This window comes from Parasteatoda tepidariorum, chromosome 3 (assembly GCF_043381705.1).
Source record: "Parasteatoda tepidariorum isolate YZ-2023 chromosome 3, CAS_Ptep_4.0, whole genome shotgun sequence".
In the NCBI taxonomy this organism is placed as follows: Eukaryota; Metazoa; Arthropoda; class Arachnida; order Araneae; family Theridiidae; genus Parasteatoda; species Parasteatoda tepidariorum.
The window spans coordinates 72,261,026-72,284,207 of NC_092206.1; the positions used below are offsets into that span (position 1 = coordinate 72,261,026).

General features: G+C 29.0%; 1 protein-coding gene across 3 annotated transcripts in view; it reads right to left on the bottom strand.

Annotated features, from left to right (window-relative positions):
* LOC107437595 (paired box protein shaven) overlaps positions 1 to 23,182 on the bottom strand; it is a 149,865-nt gene that overhangs the window by 57,768 nt on the left and 68,915 nt on the right. For all 3 annotated transcript variants that reach the window (XM_016049655.3, XM_071178837.1, XM_016049653.3), the window contains exon 4: positions 11,387 to 11,646. In XM_016049655.3, the coding sequence (XP_015905141.1) occupies positions 11,387 to 11,646 (260 nt within the window). The remainder of the gene's footprint in view (positions 1 to 11,386; positions 11,647 to 23,182) is intronic.

The following is a 23,182-nucleotide window of genomic DNA, read 5'->3' on the forward strand; positions in this document are numbered from 1 at the left end:
TTACTATATATATATTAGCAAATGAGGAAATTTTTTAAGAAAAATAGATCTAATTGATTTTATTTTGACATTTTAATCATTACACAGCAGAAAAATATCAATGCTCGTAATATTTTTAAAAAAAATTAAGTCTATCCCACATTCTACATTTGTGTTGGCAGAAAAGCTTCACCTTGCAATGGCTAATGTTCGTAGTAAACAAATGAAATACTCATACAACCTCATTTAGATATCAATTTTATGTCGAATCTTTATAAATGAAGTGAAATGTATGTAATGGTTGTTAAAATAAGCTATTTAAAATTAAAAATCATTTTGTTTAAAATAAGGCGAAATCAGAAATGATTTTGAGGGACAAATAAACATACGATTTCCTAACCCCTCGCATCCCTTTCCCACTGCAACATTCCTTATTTACCAAGGCAAGCCAGAAACACCCCCTAACTCATCCACTCACGTAACTCTATTATGTCACGTGACGAGGCGCCGCGTAATGCGATTTCTGTGCTCATCTTGGCGTCCCTCCCTTTTCTCTTTAAGGTTGCTGCAGGAATGTCAGAAAAGCTGTTGGCGATATCGGAATTCGTGAATACCGCCAAAATCAAAACAGATAAAATTCATTTATCAAGAAGATATTTAGATTAAAATCGGTACCTTTTCTCTTACTTTTGCCTTTTTCATCGTAATGGCTTGGGTTTTAATTAAAGTGAATAAGCATGGACATTCATTTTTAAATATAATTAGAATTTTCTCTTAAGATTTCATCTCTTTGAAACACGAATATGGAGAGAGAGAAAAAAAAAGAATGAAAAATGCAAGTTGCTTTCTTTATCTCAAAAATAAATTTTTTTAAAAACCGTTACGGTTTTTAATAAATTATATTGCTTATTTGAAAACTTCCAAATGTTTCAAAAATATAAAATTACACCTTGTACTCTAGTGTATAGAGTTATAAGAAATCTAATAAATAAGTAATTGATAAATTTTTAAATAGGATTTTAAAAAGAACACGAAACTGGAGAAAAAAAAATCCGAAAAAAGGAAAAAAAAATTATAAAAATCTGGAAAATAAAAACTTACTTTATTTAATTCGAAATATTTCGATGAAAAAGGGAGTACATTATTCTATCTTAAACGCTAAATTTTTAAGGAATTTTGCGTTTTAAGCGTATATAATGCATAGTATAATGTTTTGATTAAATAAATACAATTTTATGATCATTAAACAATTATAATTAAAGTTGTCAGTGTTAGTATCATGAAATATAAATATTATTTAGAGTTATAAGAAAATAAATTAATGCTAATGAAAATTATTATATATAATATAGACACTGTGATATTGTTTGTGATATTGTCCATACTGAAATAACCACCTATTGTATTTTTTATCTTCTTAAATGAAAAATGGAAATATTTTTCTAGNATAAGCAAAAATTTTTTTTTTTTTTTTTTTTTCAATTCAGTATCTCTTCTTTATGCAATTAAGCGAGGACTAGAAACAACAAACAACCGTTTAAACGGGAAAATTTAACATTAGTTTCGTATAAAATGGATATTATTATTTGGTTCCAATAAATTTGGTTTCAATAAATTTGGTTCCATTATATATGGTTCCATTATATTTGGTTTCATTAAATTTTATTCGTATAAAAGGGTTATTCGATTATCCGATTTGCAATTAAGTGGGGTCAACTGCGTATATATGTACACATTCTCGCATTAAAATTGGTGCATAACTGAACCATAATGCTGATATCTTGAGATATAACTCAATGGGAACTTATGGCAAAAATAAGTAATAAGTACAAGTCGTCTCATGGTATTAGTTAAAGAATACGGTGACCATGTTATGGTTGCAGCAAGTTTGAGAGATATTTTTGAACAGATTCCGCATTTCCCCAAAGTGCAAAACTTGAGATTAAAATATGGCCTTTGAGAAATATAGCTTTAAATACATTAGTATTTTCTTCTTGCAAATAGATGGTTGTGTGGGGAAAAATTAAAAATGACAAAAAGTGTTTTTCTTAAGTTCGATTAATGAAGTTTTTGGAAATTATTATGAACAAAGCTACTAAGTTTTTTGTTCTAGTCCCTCCTCGCAAAATTAAACCAAACTCAGCGGCGCGACAGCATAAAGGGCCAAAGCCTACCGTGCCCATCTCAGTTTTCTTGACCGTGGGCCCTGGGGTGCAGGAGCAGATGTTCCAGTTAGGTGGTCAGCCGAACGCGAAAACCCCAGATTTTAGTTCCCAAGCATGCTTGGTACTCATTTATCGACAAACTGAAGGGATGAAAGGCTGAGTCAACCATGCCCGGCCAGAGGATCGAACCCAGGACCTGTGGCACTCAGTCACCGGGCGTCTCCCAGTAAAATTACACAAAATAATTATGCAGCACGAAGATGAAAATATGCGTTCTATTTTGTACCAAAAAATAAAGTATGGATAGTTGAAAAACTGAATTTTGGGGAAAAATTTACTCAACTAGTGGGCTCCTTCCCCTGTTCGCTGAAGACACGTATAGTTTAATATATACGCTGTATATAACGCAGGACATGGCTTTATAATATGAGATAAAATTTAGTGAGCGTGGTAAAATTTGATAATTTTATAATGGTACCTTAGAGCAGGGTATAAAATCTATTTATTTGGTTAAATGTACTAACTTTTTTTTAAAACTAAATGTGTGGTAATGACAACTATATTTTTGAAAATCAGAATTTCCAGTAAACCGTTACCAAATGAACGGAACAATTAATAAATAAATGATTTCAATATCGTATATTTTGGCTTTATTAACTAGGATTAAATTAGCCATACAATACTGTAATTTTAACTTCTTTTTTTTGCATAACAGTTAATCATGACAGCTCGGTACATCCTTAAAATTATGAAAAAAGTCGTAGATTTGTAAAAATGAAAAAAAGTTTGAGATTTAAGTTTTTAACATTTGAAAGGTTACCGAAATGCTCCTTTGTTTGGACTCCAGAACAAATAACAACAAATAAATATACAATAGGTAGGCAATTCATATAGTTACCAAAAATTCTGGTTTTTAAAATTCTTATACCACACATTAAATTGTTATTACCGCACATTTAGTTAAATATACAAAACTGGAAAGTTAATTTGACCTAATTAATGGGTTTTATGTCATGCTCTAAGGTATCATGACAAAATTACCAAATTTTATCACATTTACCAAATTTTAACACATGTTATAAAACAATATTTTATTGTTTATTTAACCATAACCAAGTCACTTCGTAAATATACCGTGTTTTTGGTGTTCACATATAGCCAGAAACATAGTAATTTTTAACATTTTCTGAATAGTTTTGACAATACTTTTCTTCTCAGTACATAAATTCATAAGTTATGAAATCACAAAAAAAAGAACCTACTTTAATTTGTAAGAGCGCTCTTAAAAATATCAGAAAAGTAATTTGCCAGAAAGTTATTACAATTTCTAATTAAATGTTATTATTTAATCACTGACGCTGATTCAATCCTTAGGAACAATTCAACACATTAATTTCTGTTCTAGAGAGCAAAAAATTTAATCGTGTGTAGAAACAAAACTAATGGAGAGAGAGACAGAAAAAAAAAATGTTCGCCAGGGGGGAAGCAGAATATTTGGTTGAGTTCCAAATTTTCTTAATGACGTGTTAATGACACCGAAAATAACAAAATTCGTCTGAATGAGATAGGCTAAAGCACATATTTTTTTGTTAATGAGTTTTCTGAAGGGGTGATATAGATTTGACTCATACTTTTGACTACTAAATGAATATTTTTTTTTCCTAATCAATCAAAATGATGTGAAAAATGTGAAAAATAAAAATGGAGCATAATTGCGGATTCTCGGGAAATGATAAAATAAAAGCGTTTGGTTAAGTTTAATGTGAAGTACATTGTAAAAAATTCTGGAACAAATTACTGTAAAAAGTACCGGCATGCATGGTGGCGGTACTTTTTACCATATAATCCTTTTTTGCAGGAATAGGTTACGGAATAAAAATCTGACACAGCATAATTTTTACAGTATTAATTACTATAAAATCACTGAATCACTCATTAAATAAATATTACTGTAAAATTTTAGGTATAATATTTCAAGGTAAAAATGTTAAGCATTTTACGTATGATGCACTCAAAGTGTCAGTAGTTTATACCGCAACTTGATATGGATTTTTTTTGTAGTGTAGTTCATTTTTCTTACTGTCGTCATTTACGTTACATGATGATAAAACTCATGAGAAACTCTAATGGTTATCCAAGCAAAGGTGTGACATATAAGTTTATCTCTTTCAGTAAATGGTCATTATAAATACAAATATGGTATTCAAATCATTCGAGAACCAAGTACAGTAAAAAAAAAAAATTTTTAAAGGAAAAAAATAACGCAATAATTTTAAATGAAAAATTTATCCATTCATCATAAATAAACGATTTTCTTTTAGGATTTTTGAGAATTAAATATATTAGAGATTTTAGTTTTTGGGGTTGAATATTGTTTAAAATATTTTCGTTTTAGGAATCTGTACGACCGTACCGGTGTGTACAGATTGAATACCATCACTGCATAAGTACTGGGATAATTTTCTTAAATATTTTAAAAAAATTTTAATATGACTTAAATAATTCCATAGTGATGTGCATTTCATACAAAAAGCAATAAAACAAATGAGTAGAATAAATCACACCAACCATCATATTGGTTATTTTAGTCAAGTTTTCTTATTATTCACTGTTGACCAAAATAATTCTGTAGCCCGATACACGTTTTATTTTTATTTTGCTGTTGTTACTTTTTTGAAGAAAGTGGTATAGCATAAAAAATCGTCTCATCTCATTTATTCATCTTATACGTAAATCAATAGAATAAATGTATAGAATAAATCATTCGGACAATTATGAAGGCAAATTTTAGTTCAAGTCTTCTTATTGCTCAGTGTAGACCAATATAATGATGTTACCAATACACGTTTTATTTATTTATTTGTCATCGTCTCACTACATGCAATTATTTAATGAATAAATCAGTGCAATAAGTGTGTATAATAAACTACTCCAACCATCATATTGGTTATTTTAGTCTAAGTTTCCTCATCATTCAGTGTAGGGCAATATAATTCTGTAACCCGATATACGTTTTATTTTTATTTCGTTGTTGTTGCTTTTTTGATGAAAGTGGTATAGCATGAAAAATAGTCTTATCTCATTCATTAATCTTATACGTAAATCAGTGGAATAAATGCATAGATCAAATAATTCGGGAAATTATGAAGGTTAATTTCAGTCCAATTCTTCTTACCATTCAGGGCAGACCAATATAATGATGGAACTAATTCACATTTTATTTATTTATATACGTTATATACGCTTATATACGTAATCGTCTCCCTGTATGCAATTATTTAATGCATAAATCAACGCCATAAGTGCGTATAATAAATCTTTTCAACCATTATTTTGGTCAGTCAAAGACCTCTTATCATTCAGTGCAAACCAATATAATGCTATACCCGATACATGCTTTACTTTTTTACTATTGTTCTTTCTCTATAAGTGGTATATAAAAAACCGGCAAAAACATTTCCTTCAACAATGTAGCAAAAGCGATAAATCGCCAGTTTCTGGAGACACACACACAAACGCAATCACTCTTCTTTTTCTCCAGTTGTATCCCATCCATTTGATCCGATGTAACATCCATGTGAGAGCTTTGCCACAAACGCCATTTCACACAACAGCTTCTCTCTTTCAAAATCGGAAACCTTTTTTCATTCTTTTTTTATTTTTTTTACTTCTTCCAGAAAAAGGAATTCTCCTATCCCTGATTTTCTTCCTCTGTTAGTCTGTCCTTCCTGATTTTGTTTGAAATGCACAGAAAAGTTTATGCAAACATTTTCGAGCTTCATGTGTCTCATTTTGCATACAGGATAAACTGTTTTATGATCTTTTTCTCACTTAAGCTATGCTATTTTATGGTAAGATAAAACTCAATCGTTCGTATTTATATTTTAACACCACGTTAACGAATGGCTTCAGATTTTTTTATTATTATTATTATTAAATAAGATAACTAAAAATTTTAAGATCACGTAATCTATAACGAGTTTATTATACGCCTCCCCATGAAAGTTTCTACCGGCCTTATCGTCCATCTATCGGATTCAAAATTAAACTTGATATTATTTATTACGCTGCCAATCAGGAGGAAGGAAAATTAAGCATATAAAATATCTAGGAACTATCAGCGCAGATAAAAAACTATATTGATATTGAAATCAACTTCAGAATCTTTATTGAAAATCGATGTTGCTGTGATCTCAAGAACTGATTGAAACTAGTGAAGTTTTTATTAAATTTTTTAACCATAATTATATCATTTAATTTTACCATAACTAAATAAAATATCGTTTAATCCTGACCATTTCTAAAATAAATCAGACGACCATATTGGAAAAAACAGTTGAAAAATTCATTCGACATTTTTCTAAAATATTCGTACTAAGCCTGAGTTAGTTTAATATGGATTAATCAATATGAAGTAATGCTTATACTGGATTGGAAATTAATTTTTTGTTTTTCTGGAACACCTTTACTATGTCTGAATTAGCTGCATACAGCTTCATCGATATATTGAACTAATTAATTATACTAGAAGAGACGAATTGGAAATTTATTCTTTGTGTATTTTTCTAGAATATGCATACTAAGGCTAAACAGCTTGATAGAACTACTAAATAAAGGCGTAAAAGATTCTTATAAAAGAAAAATTTAAATAGTTTTGATTATTTTTTGAAGAAAAAAAGGTTTTATTCGATTACTATTTACTTTTTCTAAATTCAGTTATACATCTTTCAAAAATTACATTGAAAGAGCTCTAGGAAAAGAAAGAAAGGAAAATTTTCTTCAGAGAGCATTATATGAAAAATATGACAGCCATTAGTATCTCGCAAATGCTAACTGCGTACACAGGAATTGGTGGATTAGAATTGAATTAGATTGGTGGATCCTTTGTACTTTTCAAGAACATTTGTTCTAAGCCTAAATCATCTTAATCTTGCAAATCATACTAATATATAAAAAGAGAATTAGAAAAATATTTACATGGCTTATTTAAGAAAATTCGTTTTAAACTTAAACTAGCTAGTTAGAACTAGACTGGATTGAATTTAACTATTTTAATTAAATGGTTAAAAGCTTTAGTTTCGATTAAAGTAAAAAAAGAAAACTTCAAAAAACTTTTTGTTAAGAAAAGAATCTGCTCTTTTTTTCCGATTGCCATATCCTTTAATTTTCTTAATAAGCTACATCTTTTTTAAAAATTACATCGATACAGCTGCGGGAAAGGAGTGGGGGATAAGCTTCATCTTACTTGCGTTACTAACATATAGCACTCATGGGCTGCAATAGAGACACAACTAAAAAAACACGCGTTTTGGACTAAGAACAGGTGTAAATATGAAAATACACTTTCTTTCAGCTACAATACTAGCACAATTCATAATTCAACTTGAAGGTAATCTTCGTTTAAGCAAACTGAGGCATTTCTTATACATTTTCCTTAGCAATGAAAACCTTAAACCCACTTATCTCAAAGCTTGATTTTTTTGAGTTGTGCCGCTACTGCAGCCCATGAGCGATAAGTTTAAAAAAAAAATCATTCCACAGCTTCATGAAAATTCTATCTGAGCCTAAACTAGTTGGATAGAACTAAATCGACTTTAATTGAACTTAATAATTTTAATTAATAGTTTAAAAGTTATAGTTTCGAATACAATCAAAAGAGGAAACTTTAAAAAAAACATTTTGTTAAAAAAAAAGAATCAGTTCTTTTCTTCCGATTGCCAACTCCTTTTGTTTTCTTATTAAGCTACACTTCTTTCAAAAATTACATCGATACAGCTCTGGAAAAGGAAAAGGGGGGAAAAAAACTTCTCCCGAATGCATTGTATGCAGAATGCGACAGTCACTAGTGTCTCAGAAATGCTAATTACTTACACAAGAAGGGAAAGGATTGGAATTTCATTCCTTTTGTACTTTTCTAGAATATTCGTTTCCTCTGCTTTTATTCTAAAAAGAAGGAATTAGGAAAGGAAGAAAAAAAAGAAACTTTTGGATGATACTTTTGCCACCTTCTCCGGCAAATTTTAAAACTTTCCTTTCATTGCAAAAGATAGGCAGCTCTGACTGTGAGTGGATAAAAAAATGGAGAAAAGATTATGATTCCAGCTTTCAGGTACAAAGAGAATTGAGTGAAAATAAAGTTTTATTATTTTTTCTTCGTCTTCTTCTTTTTCTTATCTTGCTCGTCGAAAATTACTTTCTTTTCTTTTATAAGTTGTCTTCTTTTCTTCCTGTTTCTCCTGTTTTCTTCTCTCCCTTTCCCCGAGTTTGCATTTTCTTCATAATTTGCTGCACATTTCAGTATTTTTCTGAAGAACTGATATTTGTTTCGGTAATTGGGTTTTGTGCTGGGACGAGACGAAAGACGCTTCTGGATGTCTTTTCATTTAGAGGAAAAGAAAAGTAACAAATAACGAGAGAAGGTTTTTGTTTCTTTCTGCCTCTTCTTTTTACTTGCCTTTCATTTGAAAATGCGAACTGAATACAAATAATTATAGGAAAAAGTGTGTCTTGTATCAAAGTGCACAGCGAGGCACATTTCATGAGAAATAAAGACTCATTTTCAAGAGTTCGTAAACTTCTTTTATATTTTTCAAATTATATATATTTCTAAAAACCTTACTGAAACTTCACTTTTTAAGGTCTTATTTTAGTTAATGAAAAACTCAAAAATACATGTTTTAAACTCCAAAAATTAGCTGTATTATTCTGAACGAAAAGTATAATAAATGTTACACTGTGAAAAAATATTTAAATATTCTCATTCAAACATAGGCTCATCGAAATTTTGGAATATACTGAACAATAATATCTTTCAAACTTGCATTAGTCTTTCTTGAACTTGATATTGTGTTTCAAGTATTTAATGAAAGCATGGTTCAATTTATCACCTACATTTATCACATTAATTTGTATAATGTTAAGGTAAAAAGCACAGATATTCTGGTGTAAAATTGAACCGGTTGTTTTTAACGAGTAACTGTTTTTCAATTTATGTTCAGTACCTCAATAATTTTCTGAAAACCTAAATTAAACGCAGAATTAAAAAAAATCAATTGAACAATATGCGTACAGTACGTATGGTAATGATATTTCCGATAAAAAAAGTCATAATTCTAGTTAATAAAATCGAAGTACACAGTATTTAAAAAATTTATTTGGTATTTTTTCCATTCATATCTTATCGATTTACCGGAAATTTTGACTTTTAAAATTATAGTTCTTTTTACCACATATTTGGTAAAATGTAAAATAAATTTAACAGAATAAATGGATTTTCTACCATGCTCAAAGGTACTATGATAAATTACGTAATTTTACCACATTTAACAAATTTTATAACATAATTTAAAATCATATTTTATTGCTCATTTTATCAAAATCATTGCCGAAACACTTCTGCAAAAATTACCAAATTTTTCAGTGTTCCCATAGCGCCAGAAACGCTGCATATTCTGGCAGTTTTCAAAAAACTTTTTTTCACTGTGTAATAATATTAGAAATTAATAATTACAGTTATTCTAGAAATTTAAACATTTTTAATTGATATCTTGGTGTCTTTTAATGAAAGCATTATAATTTTCAAGTGATAAGAAATAATTGCGTTACACTTTAATTCAAACTTGTAACAGTTAATTATCATTTTGTTAATTTATCTTGGAGCAAAAAACTTTACAATTTTGAGAGAGATTTAGAAGTTTGCTTAAAGATTTTTTGCATTAAACTACATTACTAACATGTCTAATACTGTAAAAGCTTGATTTGCTTCATAAATTAGAAAGTTTGAGAACATTTCTCTCTTTTATAACTTAAGTTAATGAAATGTTTACATTATCAAATATAACTTGCTTCTTCGATTTCTTGGAATTATTCATTTCATTTCGCATAACTAATAGTTAAATTTATTTTTTATGATTAATGATAACTTATAATTATGTATAATAAGTGACAAAATTAAAATAATACCGAAAAAGATGTTAAAAAAGAAAATTAGAAAACATACTTTTAAAATATTTTCATTATTTACCCGTTCAAAAGCCCAGATAATTCTTTAAGTCAAGATGACATGCATAATTTAACATTATATTTTTGTTTTAAGTGAAAGGCTTAACTGTAAGATTTTATTTAAACTGTGGTATTTAATTTTCCTTGGCGAAAATGCTTCGAATAACCAGGTTAATAAAATAATTTGAAATCCAAAACAATATTTTTCCCATGCTTTCGCGAATAATTAAAAAATATTTGGACAAACATTGTTTTTGGAAAAGATGGACAAGAAACGAACCATATATTGTTCTGATACTCTTCATAGATAATACAAAAGAGAAAAATTTTGATATCAAAATTATTTTTAGAATTTCTATAAGAATATTCTTGGAAAGCAAGCTTCTTAACCATATTAAAATATTTTTGTTTCGCATTGTAAGCCAACCAAAAATTATATTTTATCAGTTCTCATCCGAATCTCACATTCCTTTCTACCTAATTTATTTAAAATTATTTTGCCTTTTTTGATTTTGGTGATCTTCTTAATTTCAAATTATGCAGCTGATTTTAATCTTTATTTGTTCTAGAAAAAAAGCCATAAAAAGTGCTTCATTCTGCTTATCCAGGCGTTACGAACAGAAAAGAGATCTGAAAATTTTTAGAAATTGGCAGTTTTTTTTTATAAGTGTAGGTTTAACCATTTGCAGGTTCTTAGACATTTCTTATTTAGATTCTATCAGTTTTATTTTGGTCTATGGTTTTGAAATATAGACACGATCTAACCCTGCCTACTTGAATAATATTTGAACATACTATCTATTTTGGAGTCATTGCAATTAGAGATTTATAAATGTTTTAAAAATCCAGATGTTCTAAAATTTATAAAGATCAATACATTAAACCGGGCAGTTCAGGTTTATCAAATTAATGATTTAAACCAGGTAAATGATTGGATTGAATGACCAGGTAATGATTTGAAATAGGTAAAAAATATTCATTTTAGGCAAATCCACCAGAACAAACAGACAGACCCTAGTTTTGCGATGGATAAACGAGGCTGAAGAAGATTTCGGAAGAGTTAAGAAATAAAGGACCTGTGTCGCCTAGACGAATGCATGGTAAACTCTTCAAAGAAAAATCTTGATCGACCCTTTGGCTGCCTTGCAAATGATGAGGAATTTCAATTTTACTCAATTGAAAGAATTGTGGTTATAATCAAATGCGTGATTACTTCTGGAGAAGAAAAAGGGATTACTTACCACCGTCGTCCCTTTTTCTTTTATGCGTTACATTATGATCTTGGTTGTGCTGCGGTGCAGCGGCGGAAGGATTCGGGATGCCCAGGATTCCATTGATGGAGTAGGAAGGACGATGGAGCTGGGGCTGCCCCTCATGGGCGGGGGGAGCGTGTGCTATGACGGAAGTAGTATTGGAAGAAGGCTGGGGACTGTGACCCCCGTTCATATGGCCAGAGGCACCAACTTGTTTCGCTTTTTCGGCTGCTTTATTCCTTACGATCCTATGGAAGAAGACAAAAGTGAATGAGTTCACAGTATAAAAATTGAACAATTCAAACCTACTGATTATCAACCAGAGAGACTAATTCAACTTTGATTTTCAAGAAAAGGTTGCTTTTTGTGGGTGCAATTGTATAGGCATAATTTGTCCCTATGCGCTCAATTCGTACATTGTTTTTTAAGGGTACAAGTTCTTCAAAATGTAAAAAATTATAAGAAATAGATCAACTAATTCGATGAATGAACTTGTATTTTTTATAGTATTTCATTTTCTGTTTATTTTTTAAGGATTGTATTAAGCGTATGTTTTAATTTAAAAAATGGTTAACATGATATGATGATATATGTTTTTTGCCACGAAACTAAACAGGAATGCTTTTTTCTCTCCTGATGTTCCGAATTTTGGGGTTACTATCTTTCAAAACAATTAAAGCTAAACAATTGATCCTTATTTACATTTTATAATACAATAAATAAATAAATAAGTAAATATAATGAATTAAATTAAAAAGAAATAAATATAATGAATTAAATTAAAAAGAAATAAATATAATAAATTAAATTGAAAAGAAATAAATATAATGAATAAACGAATAATTCATTCAGAGAAACAAATAATGAAAAACAAATAATGTGTTCAAATTAGAAACAAATAAACTTGAAACTAGTAGCTTAATTTTTCGAACAAAAAATCAAAATAAATTAATAAAATAAATTGTAACAATTGAATAAAATGAAATTAAGGAAATAAAAATAAATGTCAAATACAAATAAGGAATAAATTTAAATAAATAAAAACTAGCAGCTTAATTTTTCGAACAAAAAATCAAAATAAATTAATAAAATAAAATGTTACAATTGAATAAAATGAAATTAAGGAAATAAAAATAAATGTCAAATACAAATAAGGAATAAATTTAAATAAATAAAAACTAGCAGCTTAATTTTTCGAACAAAAAATCAAAATAAATTAATAAAATAAAATGTAACAATTGAATAAAATGAAATTAAGGAAATAAAAATAAATGTCAAATACAAATAAGGAATAAATTTAAGTAAATAAAAACTATCAGCTTAATTTTTTTGACGAAATATCAAAATAAATAAATTAATATAAATAAAATAAATTAATAAAATAAAATATAACAATTAAATAAAAGGAAATTAATGAAATAAAAATAAATGTTAAATAAAAATAAGATATAAATTTAAGTAAATAAAAACTAAAAGAATAAATAAATAAATATGAAAAAAATCGATGAAAAAATAACAATATCTGAGCATTTGTAATTTGTGTTTAGCAGATTAGGCCTTTTTTAAAATTCAAAGGCAATCGATTAAACACTAATAAACCCTTTTTTTAATAAACTACATTTTGTTTCCAAAACAAATTAAATATTTTTAATGTTCACTTAGAAATTAGACATTCCATAAACTAAAACTGATCGAATGTATGTTTGAAGCATTCCAAACGAACATTAAATCTATATCTTTTCAAATTGAAACTGATGTACTGAAAAGTATTATTTTTCTATAGGATGTGACATCATGATAGGTCACGTGCTCTCCCACGCCCAATAAACAAGTGAGCAACAATAGAGCTGTGATGACATTATATCCCACTCCAACTACTAAGTGCTTTCCCTCTTTATTGGGGAGAGAGAATCCCTCTGCTTATTTTCTCCCCTTTTATTCGCCTTTTCTCTAACTAAATTATTTTTATAGACTTGTGTTGCGTATTTATTTGGAAGATAATCGGCATTACTCACAGTTCCTTATTCAATGAACACAATATAATTAAGAGAATATTATTTTGTTCTCCTATCGAATTTTTTTTCTTCTTCTTCATATTAGACAAACAATGGTTATGTAATCAACACAAAAATAAAATAACTCTTTTTTTTGTTACGCCTGTTGTCTTATAGTAAATATTAGCATTTAGTTTAAAGTACACTGAGGCTAATTATACTTCATTACAGTATTTGAAAATCTTAGCGATAAAAGCATAAACCATTAAAAAACGTAAAGTCAAAAACATTTTTAATGAAATGAAATTAATTTATTTATATAGAGAAATTTCAGAAACCGTTCAGAAAACAATGGTAGAAATGCAATACTTAAGTTAGACTTAAATTCAAGAAAAGACGATGAAAACTCAGAAATTTAATCATCATTTAATTCCGCCAATAAATAAAAATCGGATGGATAAAAATCGATACGAAGCTTAAAATTAATTTCATGAATTGAATGAAAAATTCCTGAAATATATCAGACTGATATTCGTTGTTTATGCTCGTCATTAAATACTGATAAATATCTATAAATAAATTAAAAATCAATAATTTAAAAAAAGAATCCCTGAAAAGCATTGGATTACTATACGCCGCCATTATTTAAAAATAGATCGATATATTCTGTATTCATAGATTCTTGATTCATACTTTTAAAATTAATTCAAGAATGGAAAAAATAAATTCCTGAATTCAGATGGATCAATGTTATTCATTTAATATTTTCAAAATTGGTGAAAGTATATTATCCTTTATTGAATGTTGATAGAAATCAATTAGTAAGTTTAAAAATATGATTTCAAGAATTAAAAAGAAGAATACTCAAACACATATTAATTAGTGATAAAATTCCATTATTTAGTAAATTAAAATAAAATAGTTCAGCATCGAAAAATATTTGGATCAATCGCATGAAATCTGTACAATTTTCATTCTAAAATTACGGTAAGATAACCTACTGCAGTATTTCCATACAATTAACCGTAAAGTTAACGGTAAAGAACATTTTTTATTTTTATGGTTCAGAAACCATTCACAAATTAGGGAGTGCAGGACATTGGAAACTCTTCATGAGTTGAAGGGAACGGGTGCAAGGGAATTGTGGTACCAACGCTAGGGCTCGAACCTCCGTTCTATTGATAATCAGATTGACACATCGCTCGGCTATGCTATGAAGCCAGATGCAAAGAGCTAAGTAGCTTCATTAGGTGGTCCTAATTGGTGCGATAAAATAACGGTTGTTTCACCGTTTTAGGTGAAAGTAGTTAATAAATGATTTTTCTCACGGTCAATAGTTTGAGTACCATCTTATTTATGGTTTTTTGACTATCTGTTTTGTCTGAAAATGGTAAAATAACTATTACATAAATTGTTAATTAACCCTTTTTTCAAGAAATCTCTAACAGTATAAAATGATTAGTATTCATCACTCAATTCAACATTCTTCTTTTAACAATAAGTATAATAATTTTAACGGTTGTATTACGATATTAAATTCGATGCATTTTTCTTTAAATTTTATGTTTTTTGAAATAGCTAGAATGACTTCAATATTGGAATACATAAAGCTTTAATGCGATTTCCTCAAAAAAGCAATTTATATAATCACAGTCATATTTCAATTTTCGCACTCTCACCTCCCAGCTTATTTTTAAATTTAACTTTTTCTTCACAATTTTTGTCTGCGTTATTTCAATCAAAGTTCTTTTGTATGGAGAGAAAAACAACAATCAGAATTCGATTTTAAATTGAGTTTTGATTGAATTTCGTTACTATCCTTTTTAGATTATATTTTGAAATAGAATAGAAAACTAAAAAAAAAAAAGAAGCAGTTTTGTAAAAGTATCTTTCTTTGTAGTTATCTTTAATAGCTCTTTTTTTTGCAAATGAAATGGGCTCAGTTTTTTTTTATTGAAATACTTTAAACTTTTCTGGATTTTCTGTATACTATCTTAAAAGTCCAAAATCTTTCAACAAATAAAAATTCATATTTTAAAGTAACCATCACCGCAAATCTTTTGAAAAAAGCATCCTCTTATTTGAAATAATTTTTTTTGTTTCTTCTTCACTTTCATAAAAATTAGTTCACTGTGAAACAATAATATCAGTACTTCAATCTATAGTAAGGTGCAAATTTGCTTTATTATTGCTGTATTTTTGCCATATTTCCTTTCAAAATGAACCATAGAATCACGCATTTAACATAAAAAAAATATGAAAATATGAGTTTCATCCCGCTTTTAAACATAATATTGAGTCATCATTTGATTATCTTATTCATTTAAGCATCATAATAAGGTAACAGAAAAATTGGACGACATTATGGTACAAAACGCTAGAAAATTTCCAAAAGTGTATTAATATGGACTTTCATTTGTTGTGTCGAGCCTTTTAGCAGAGCAGTTATCATAGAAAATAAAAAACCCTTTATCATGTTAAGCAATTATGCAATTTAGCATTTTAACTGTTATTATATCAAGATATTTTATTATCTGTTTACGTTTTCTATGATGTATGACTATGTATGACTATTTCAACTCTGTTATTATCTGTTTCACTGAAAATGTTCAAGTGCGTGTCAAAGTGTAAATTTTTATTTTATATTTGTTGTAACAATTTCAACTTTGAATTTAAACAATTTCAACTGTTATCTTTCACAGTAACGGATTGATCGAGTGCGTGTTAAAGAGAAATTTTTTATTTTTATTTCAATTCTACTATATTCTGTTTAAATGAAATGGATCAAATAAATGTCAGAATAATATTTTTATTATATTGTTTTAATTATTTCAACTTTGTTGTTTCACTGAAACTGATCAAGTGCGCACCAAAGAGTAAATTTTTAACTTATGTTGTTTTAAACTATTTCAAATCTGTGATATTCTGTCTGACTAAAAGTACGTGTCAAATAGTAAATTTTCATTTTATATTCTCTTAAACTATTTCAACTCTACTATATTCTGTTTAACTGATACGGATTGAAGGCGTGCCAGAATAAATTTTTATTTCATATTGTTTTAAATTATTTCAACTCTGTATATTCTGTTTCACTGAAACGCATGAAGTGCGTGTCAAAGAGTAAATTTTTATTTTATGTTCTTTTAAACTATTTCAAATCTGCGATATTCTGTTGGACTGAAAGTGCGTGTCAGAGAGTAAATTTTTATTTTATATCCCAATAAAATCTTCCCGATTTTTTTTTTTATCTTGGCGGGCGAATTTCGACTCGTCATGAGGATGCATGTGAGGCACGTGTCGAGTACATTACGGGTGAGTGCTCTGGGGATGCTCAGCACCCACCACCTTCTTATCACCGTCGCCCCAGAGGTCCTATCCTCTCAATTAAAATTCAATTTTCCTTTTCACCCATTACAATGATACATCTGTCCACGTGGACCCTCGTGTACAGGTTTTGATCGAAAGATATAACTTTTTCTCCTCCATTGGATTAACACATGACGCATGGCATGTGACTTTATGTGCACACATATACAGATAACGAAAAACATATAACATGTCAACAAGCTCATACAATTTCATGAGAAAATGGAACGTTTACATGCATGTTGATATACGTGTGCTAGAATGGGTAAGGAAGTTAACGAATAGTGAATTGATCACAGAGTGTAATACATTTGAAGGGCTACGTGTAAGAAGTTTCTAAATAGCATTTTATTAAATTTGAGGATATGAGTTTTGAAGTTCACACTTTAAAACGAGAAATACAAATGTCTTTCGTTTTGTCGGCAATTGGTGAAATTTGAATATCCCTAACACTTATCTATAAAGTTTATGCCGTGAAATGAGAAATAAAGATATCTTTATTTTTGCAGAACAAATGAGAGAATAAGGACTGGTTCACTCCTTTGAAGAAACTTTCGCCGTTCCAAACCTCCGATTTTCGCTTGTGACGTCACGGCGGCGCAAAGCTTGAACTTTTACTTCAAGAACGGTTTAACTATCTCTAATTAATAATACATCATTCTTTTTTGTGACATATTCCAAAACATTCGTTGTTTTCTATGATAATTTTCCTCAGTTATATGAAGAATTACAAAAATTTAAAATTATTATCGCTAATTATTAACACTTTCTAAAAGCTAAATTTAACTTAAAATTTCAAGAATTTATTGAGTTAAGTTCCCGTTCCTAATCCCCCTTCGAAAAAGTTTGTATTGAAAGTTTCACTATTTCACGAGTTTTAAATGATAATAACTTTACTGCTGTTTTGAAATTGCCCATTATTAAATTAACCATTATTTTACTTCAACGTTATAGTTTTCTCCACTTGATATTTATACGCAGACAAAAAATTTATTTGGTAGAAAAATGTTTATGAAAAATTCTGGTTAACAAAACAAATTTGTCAGTTAACAATAATTCTATAATTCATTCATTTTATAGTTCCCAGTTCTAAACGCTAGTACCTTAATATACCCAAGTAAATCCCAATATGGCCTAATTTAAAGTAATATTAACATTGACTTTTAATCAAATATAAAAAGAAAAAAACATTAAAAAAACAAGAATTTAAAAATTATTATTTTAAATAAATGGCTTTTACCAAAACCTATACCCTCACTTTATTTGTGAAAGACCAAATCTTCCAATTGGTAATTAAATACATTAACAGAAAACAAAACCCTAAACAAGATTTACTACGGATCCTTTATAGACTTACGGCACTTAACGGTTCTATTGCACAAAAGGATTTTTGGGTGTTCATTATACGATGACGTCATCGAGAATATCCATTAATAAAGAGAGTTTCAGAATGAAAGGGCAATTGCGGCAAGTTTTTAGGCGAACTCTTGGGGTGGAAGCGAGTTAATCTTATGGGTGTGGGAGCTTTAATTGCGTCTGTAATGTCAGCAACCCAGCAGTGTTGCTTTTTGTGAAGCATTTCTCTCCTGAGTTGGTTATGACTTCTGAACCCATAATAGCAGCGTTTATACGCGGAAAAGAATACGGGGTTTGTAAAGCAGACAGCCAAATGCTTAATGATAAGAAAAATAAGGGGAAATTTGATGTATTTTTAGAATGTGGAAATGTAGAGTGCAGCATCAAATCCTGACCAGAAAATGTTTTCATATTTAGCAGTTAATTGTGGAAAAAATTTAATTACAGCAATTGGGTTAAATAGATTGGAAGACTAAATTAGTTTTGAGGGATTGAAGACTGTGACACTTAATTAGTAGATCTGTTTTTTTTTTTTAAGCAACAGTGTGCGATGTATATATTGTAGGGTGGGTCACTTTTATTTTATTTATTTATTTATTTATATTTTTAAAATAGAAATCACCTGTGGTGGGAAAAATTGCGTATTGCTATCAAATGCTCGTAAAAAAATATTTTTGGAATCACTCAAATTTTATAATTGCATCAATTTATATTTATTTTTTAAATTTTTTCAGCATCAAAATTTTTAGCCGCCAGTAGTTAAAATCGTTGCATAATAAGATCCTTTGCTTGTGCACAAAAATATTATCACATCAAATTATATTTAATACTCCTACCAGGCCTTTGAGATTACCCGAATTTTGATATTTTAATTCCCAAAGTAACCTGGCAGAAAATCTAAGATGAAAGAAAAAGCTATCTAAAGGACAGTAAAAGCGAGAAAGTCTTTAAGACCAAATACCTTACTGATTGGTTTTTAGTTTAAGAATTGTTTGCTTATTATTATTTATTTATTAAATTTGAAAAAAAAAAACAACAGAAAACAATGTGCTAAAGACTGATTCTTATAGCGAAAAGTTTATGGGTAATATCCCCTATTGTATAAACTTGTGAGGATTGCTATAGAAGATTTTCAATTTTAACAGGTTTGAACGAATACTCTAAATTGAGGACAAGTGGAGGCTTAGTGTTCCCGAGATTTTGTACTTAGCATCAAAAGAATCAGCATCAGGATTAAAAGCTAACTAATGTGTTTCATGATGCATGCAAGAGGAAAAAATAATTATGCGATATGAGGCAATGATATTTAGACAAAAGGTGTAAGCTAAAAAGTTTCAAAAGTTACTTTATTAATAATTAATGCCTTTTTTATCAATTACTTCAAAGGAAATGGCTTAATTACCCAATCAATTAATCGAGTTCAATCGAAATTGGAATTTAATAAAAATGAGAACGCAATAAAAATAAAATTGCAATTAAATTAGAAAAACAGTGTAAATACGAGTGTAATCGAATTGCAATTGCAATAGAAATGCAAGTGCAGTTAAAATGCATCTGCAGTCAAAATCCAACAATTACTTCCCAGGAAATGTCTTGATTACCCAATCAATTAATCGAAAATTACTTTACCTATTGAAAATTTATTTTGATGCATTTTTGGCTATAATTTTGATAAATCAATCCTTAAAATATATTTCAATTATTATTAATGGTAATGAAAAACTTATGTTTCTAATGACAGAATATTCATAATTAATGATATGCATTAAATTAACTGATTGAAACAAAAATTTATTATTTATTTTAAAAAAATGTGTTATTCTGTTGTTATGAAAATATTTTCAATCTAATAACGTATTAGTAAATAAAAATCATTATGTTTGGTTGGCCGTATTTCTTTCATCATCCTAGCTGTACTAATTCACATTATCTACCACACAGACAAAAAAAAATGCCTATTCAAAGCTCCCGAATAAATCCCTTCCCAAGTATCATATGTACACTAGGGACAACACAGTACAAACGCCCGAACGGCATCTGGTTTGTGTTGGGAAGATATTATCACAAGATAGTGTACTTCACTGTTGTATCTTTATCGCCAAATTCCCCTCAAATTAACGGTGCACTATACTAAAATGATTTGTAAGGGGAAGGAGAAGCACGAATTACAGTTTTCGAATAGTGCTTTTCGGACACCCTCACTGTGTCTTAATCGGATTTTGAGGTTCGGGACGCACGGGACAGATGGGAATGAGACACGCGATATTTCTTCGTCTCTCATCCAATGATTGGATTTGCATAATGTTTCTGCTTTAAAATAGTCAAATACTAGTCAGAGCCCAATATCCATTGGAAAATATTTCACTTAAAAATACTCTTCAAAATTATTTAGAAAAATATACAAAACATTGTTGCTCATACTTTTAACGATTTTGTGCATATGTATTATTATGCATCAGGTAAAAATATTACTGCATGGAACGCATATATATAAACGAGAATGTAATAAGTTTTCGAATATTGCGTAAGCGATTTATTCACTTTTAACAATAGCAAAATAATCATAGTAGAAATTACTATTTTTTGCTTAAGAACATAAATCTTATCAACTCAACCGTAGTCAAGCATCTACTATTATAATCATGAGTCTATTTTTAAATCATGACAAAAATTAAATATAACTGTAATCAATCACACGGTAGTTGATTAATAAGTTATAGAAATTACAATTTTTAACCTATGAACAAATATCTTATCAATCCAACCATTGTCAAGCCCTACTATTTAAATTAGATGTCTATTTAAAAGGACATGGCAAAAATTTAACATAATTGTAACAAATATGGTAAATAGTTGCAGAAATTACTATTTTTAGCTGAATGTACATACACCTTATCAACCCAACCATGGTCAAGCAACTACTATTTTAATCATGGCTCTATTTTTAGGACATAGCAAAAATGCTGAAGAACTGAAACAAATCACACGGTAATTGTTTAATAGTTGTGGAAATTAATATTTTTAGCTCATGTACCTTACCAGTCCACCCATTGACAAGCCCCAACTATTTTAATCAGGAGTCTATTTTTTAAAGACATGGCAAAAATGAAACATAGCTGTAACAAATCAAATAATAGTTGATTAATAGTTGTAGAAGTTGCTAATTTTAGTCCTTAAACATGTACCTTACCAATCCAACCATTGACAAGCCCCCACTATTTTAATCAGGAGTCTATTTTTAAAAGCCATGGCGAAAAATGTAACGCAACTATAACCGTTCACATGTCTAAGTTGATACCTGATTTGCGGTTAATATCTTGAGACTAAATGGATTAGAGTTTCAAATGATTGGTGATATTGCTTTTAAAACATAACTAAATAGAATGCTGCTGCATTAAGAAAGTTTTTTAATGCTTCATAAAACTTATCATCAACTGTTTGGTGCTCTCATTCAACTCTTACAGAATTCAGAATCAGAAAAAAGAAGTGTCCATCGCCAAACTCTGTCGCCAAGATGCATTTGAAATTCACTTCCCCCAATTTACAGACCAAAAGGGATTGCGACCTATCAGAGGGGCAAGAGGAGGAATTTCCGAACAGCTTTACTTGAGTGGCTATCAATTATTTATCAAAGAGTCGACCTGAAAACACTCTAGCGGCTTCCGATGTCCATTTGGGCTGGTCAGTCGGCGTTTCTTGCTGTGATCACAACCGAATTTACAAGTAGTTTTGTTTTCATGTCTCCCTCTTGCGAAAAAAGAAATAACATGGAAATATGATTTGGGAGAAATTTCGTTTCAAAAAAGGATGGCTTGTGCTTAAGTAAGATGAGTATTTGAATAAAAATAAATTACACTAAAGTAAATTATATAAAATAGTAAAATAATAAGGTGAACTTTATTATTGATAAATTGATAATATTAAAATTAAATTAAAAGATAATTTCAAATATATATGAAATAAAAATTAAGTACGAACTATTTTTATTTTTTTTTTGCTTCCCATAATGTTCTCTTTTATTTATCTTAAAACGATACGAAGTATAATATGGAATATTTGATGAAATTTTTATTCTCTTATAATTGTTATTGGTTACACATAATGATTTATTTTATCACTTTTTCAAAAATATTATTTGCAAATGCAATTAAACATTTTTTAACAACTCAGATAAAACCACAAATAATTTAACTATTTTTTATTGTAAGTACCATTCAAACTATACTCTAACCTTGCTATAATGAACCCGGATATAGGGAACACTCTTTTGCAGAGAGCTTTTCAAAAGATTCTGCCCGATCTGCCATTTAATTAATGTTATTTCTTATGCTTATAGCTGACTATTGAGAAGGGAGTAGTTTGTTTATAATGGACTCAAATTTCAGTTTTGCAGTAATTTAAACAAATGATGCAAAATGTTCAGTTTCTGCGATAAATTCAAAAATATATAATTATTACTTTTTATAATGAAGTCATAACATATTTTAATAATTATTATAAAAAAGATTTTGAAATTAGCCATTTCGCACCATTTATTGAATTTTATTGTGCTGCAGCTAGAATAAATAATGGTAAAGTGAGAGAGCGAATTACTTGCAGAGAAATTTCAATTTTCAATGGGATACCTGTAGGTGAGTGTGTGTATCTCGATCCTGATTGGTAGCTGAAACGTGACATTTGTTTACGCTAGCAACTGTTCTTCTTTCTATTCTATTTCGAGTAAGCCAAGCGCGTCAAGTATTAATTCTCCTAAGTGACACATTCTAAATTCTTTCACAAATATTCTTTCTGAAAAATTTCAGTTCTTTCACTGTATATTAACACAGAGACTTAACACAAACACAGACACGAAGCCATGGGAAACATAAACAAACTAATTATGCATTGAAGTTTACAGGCACACAAAACAAAAATTTATCACGGTTGCAATAAATGCATGTACAAATAATAAATGTAAGTTAAGTAAAAGAAGTGGACGAGAAAGAATTATATTTCAACTAATTCCATGTGCGATACGGCTATGTATTTAATTAATCTAGCGTTTGACGTCATGGGTCACATGTGTGGG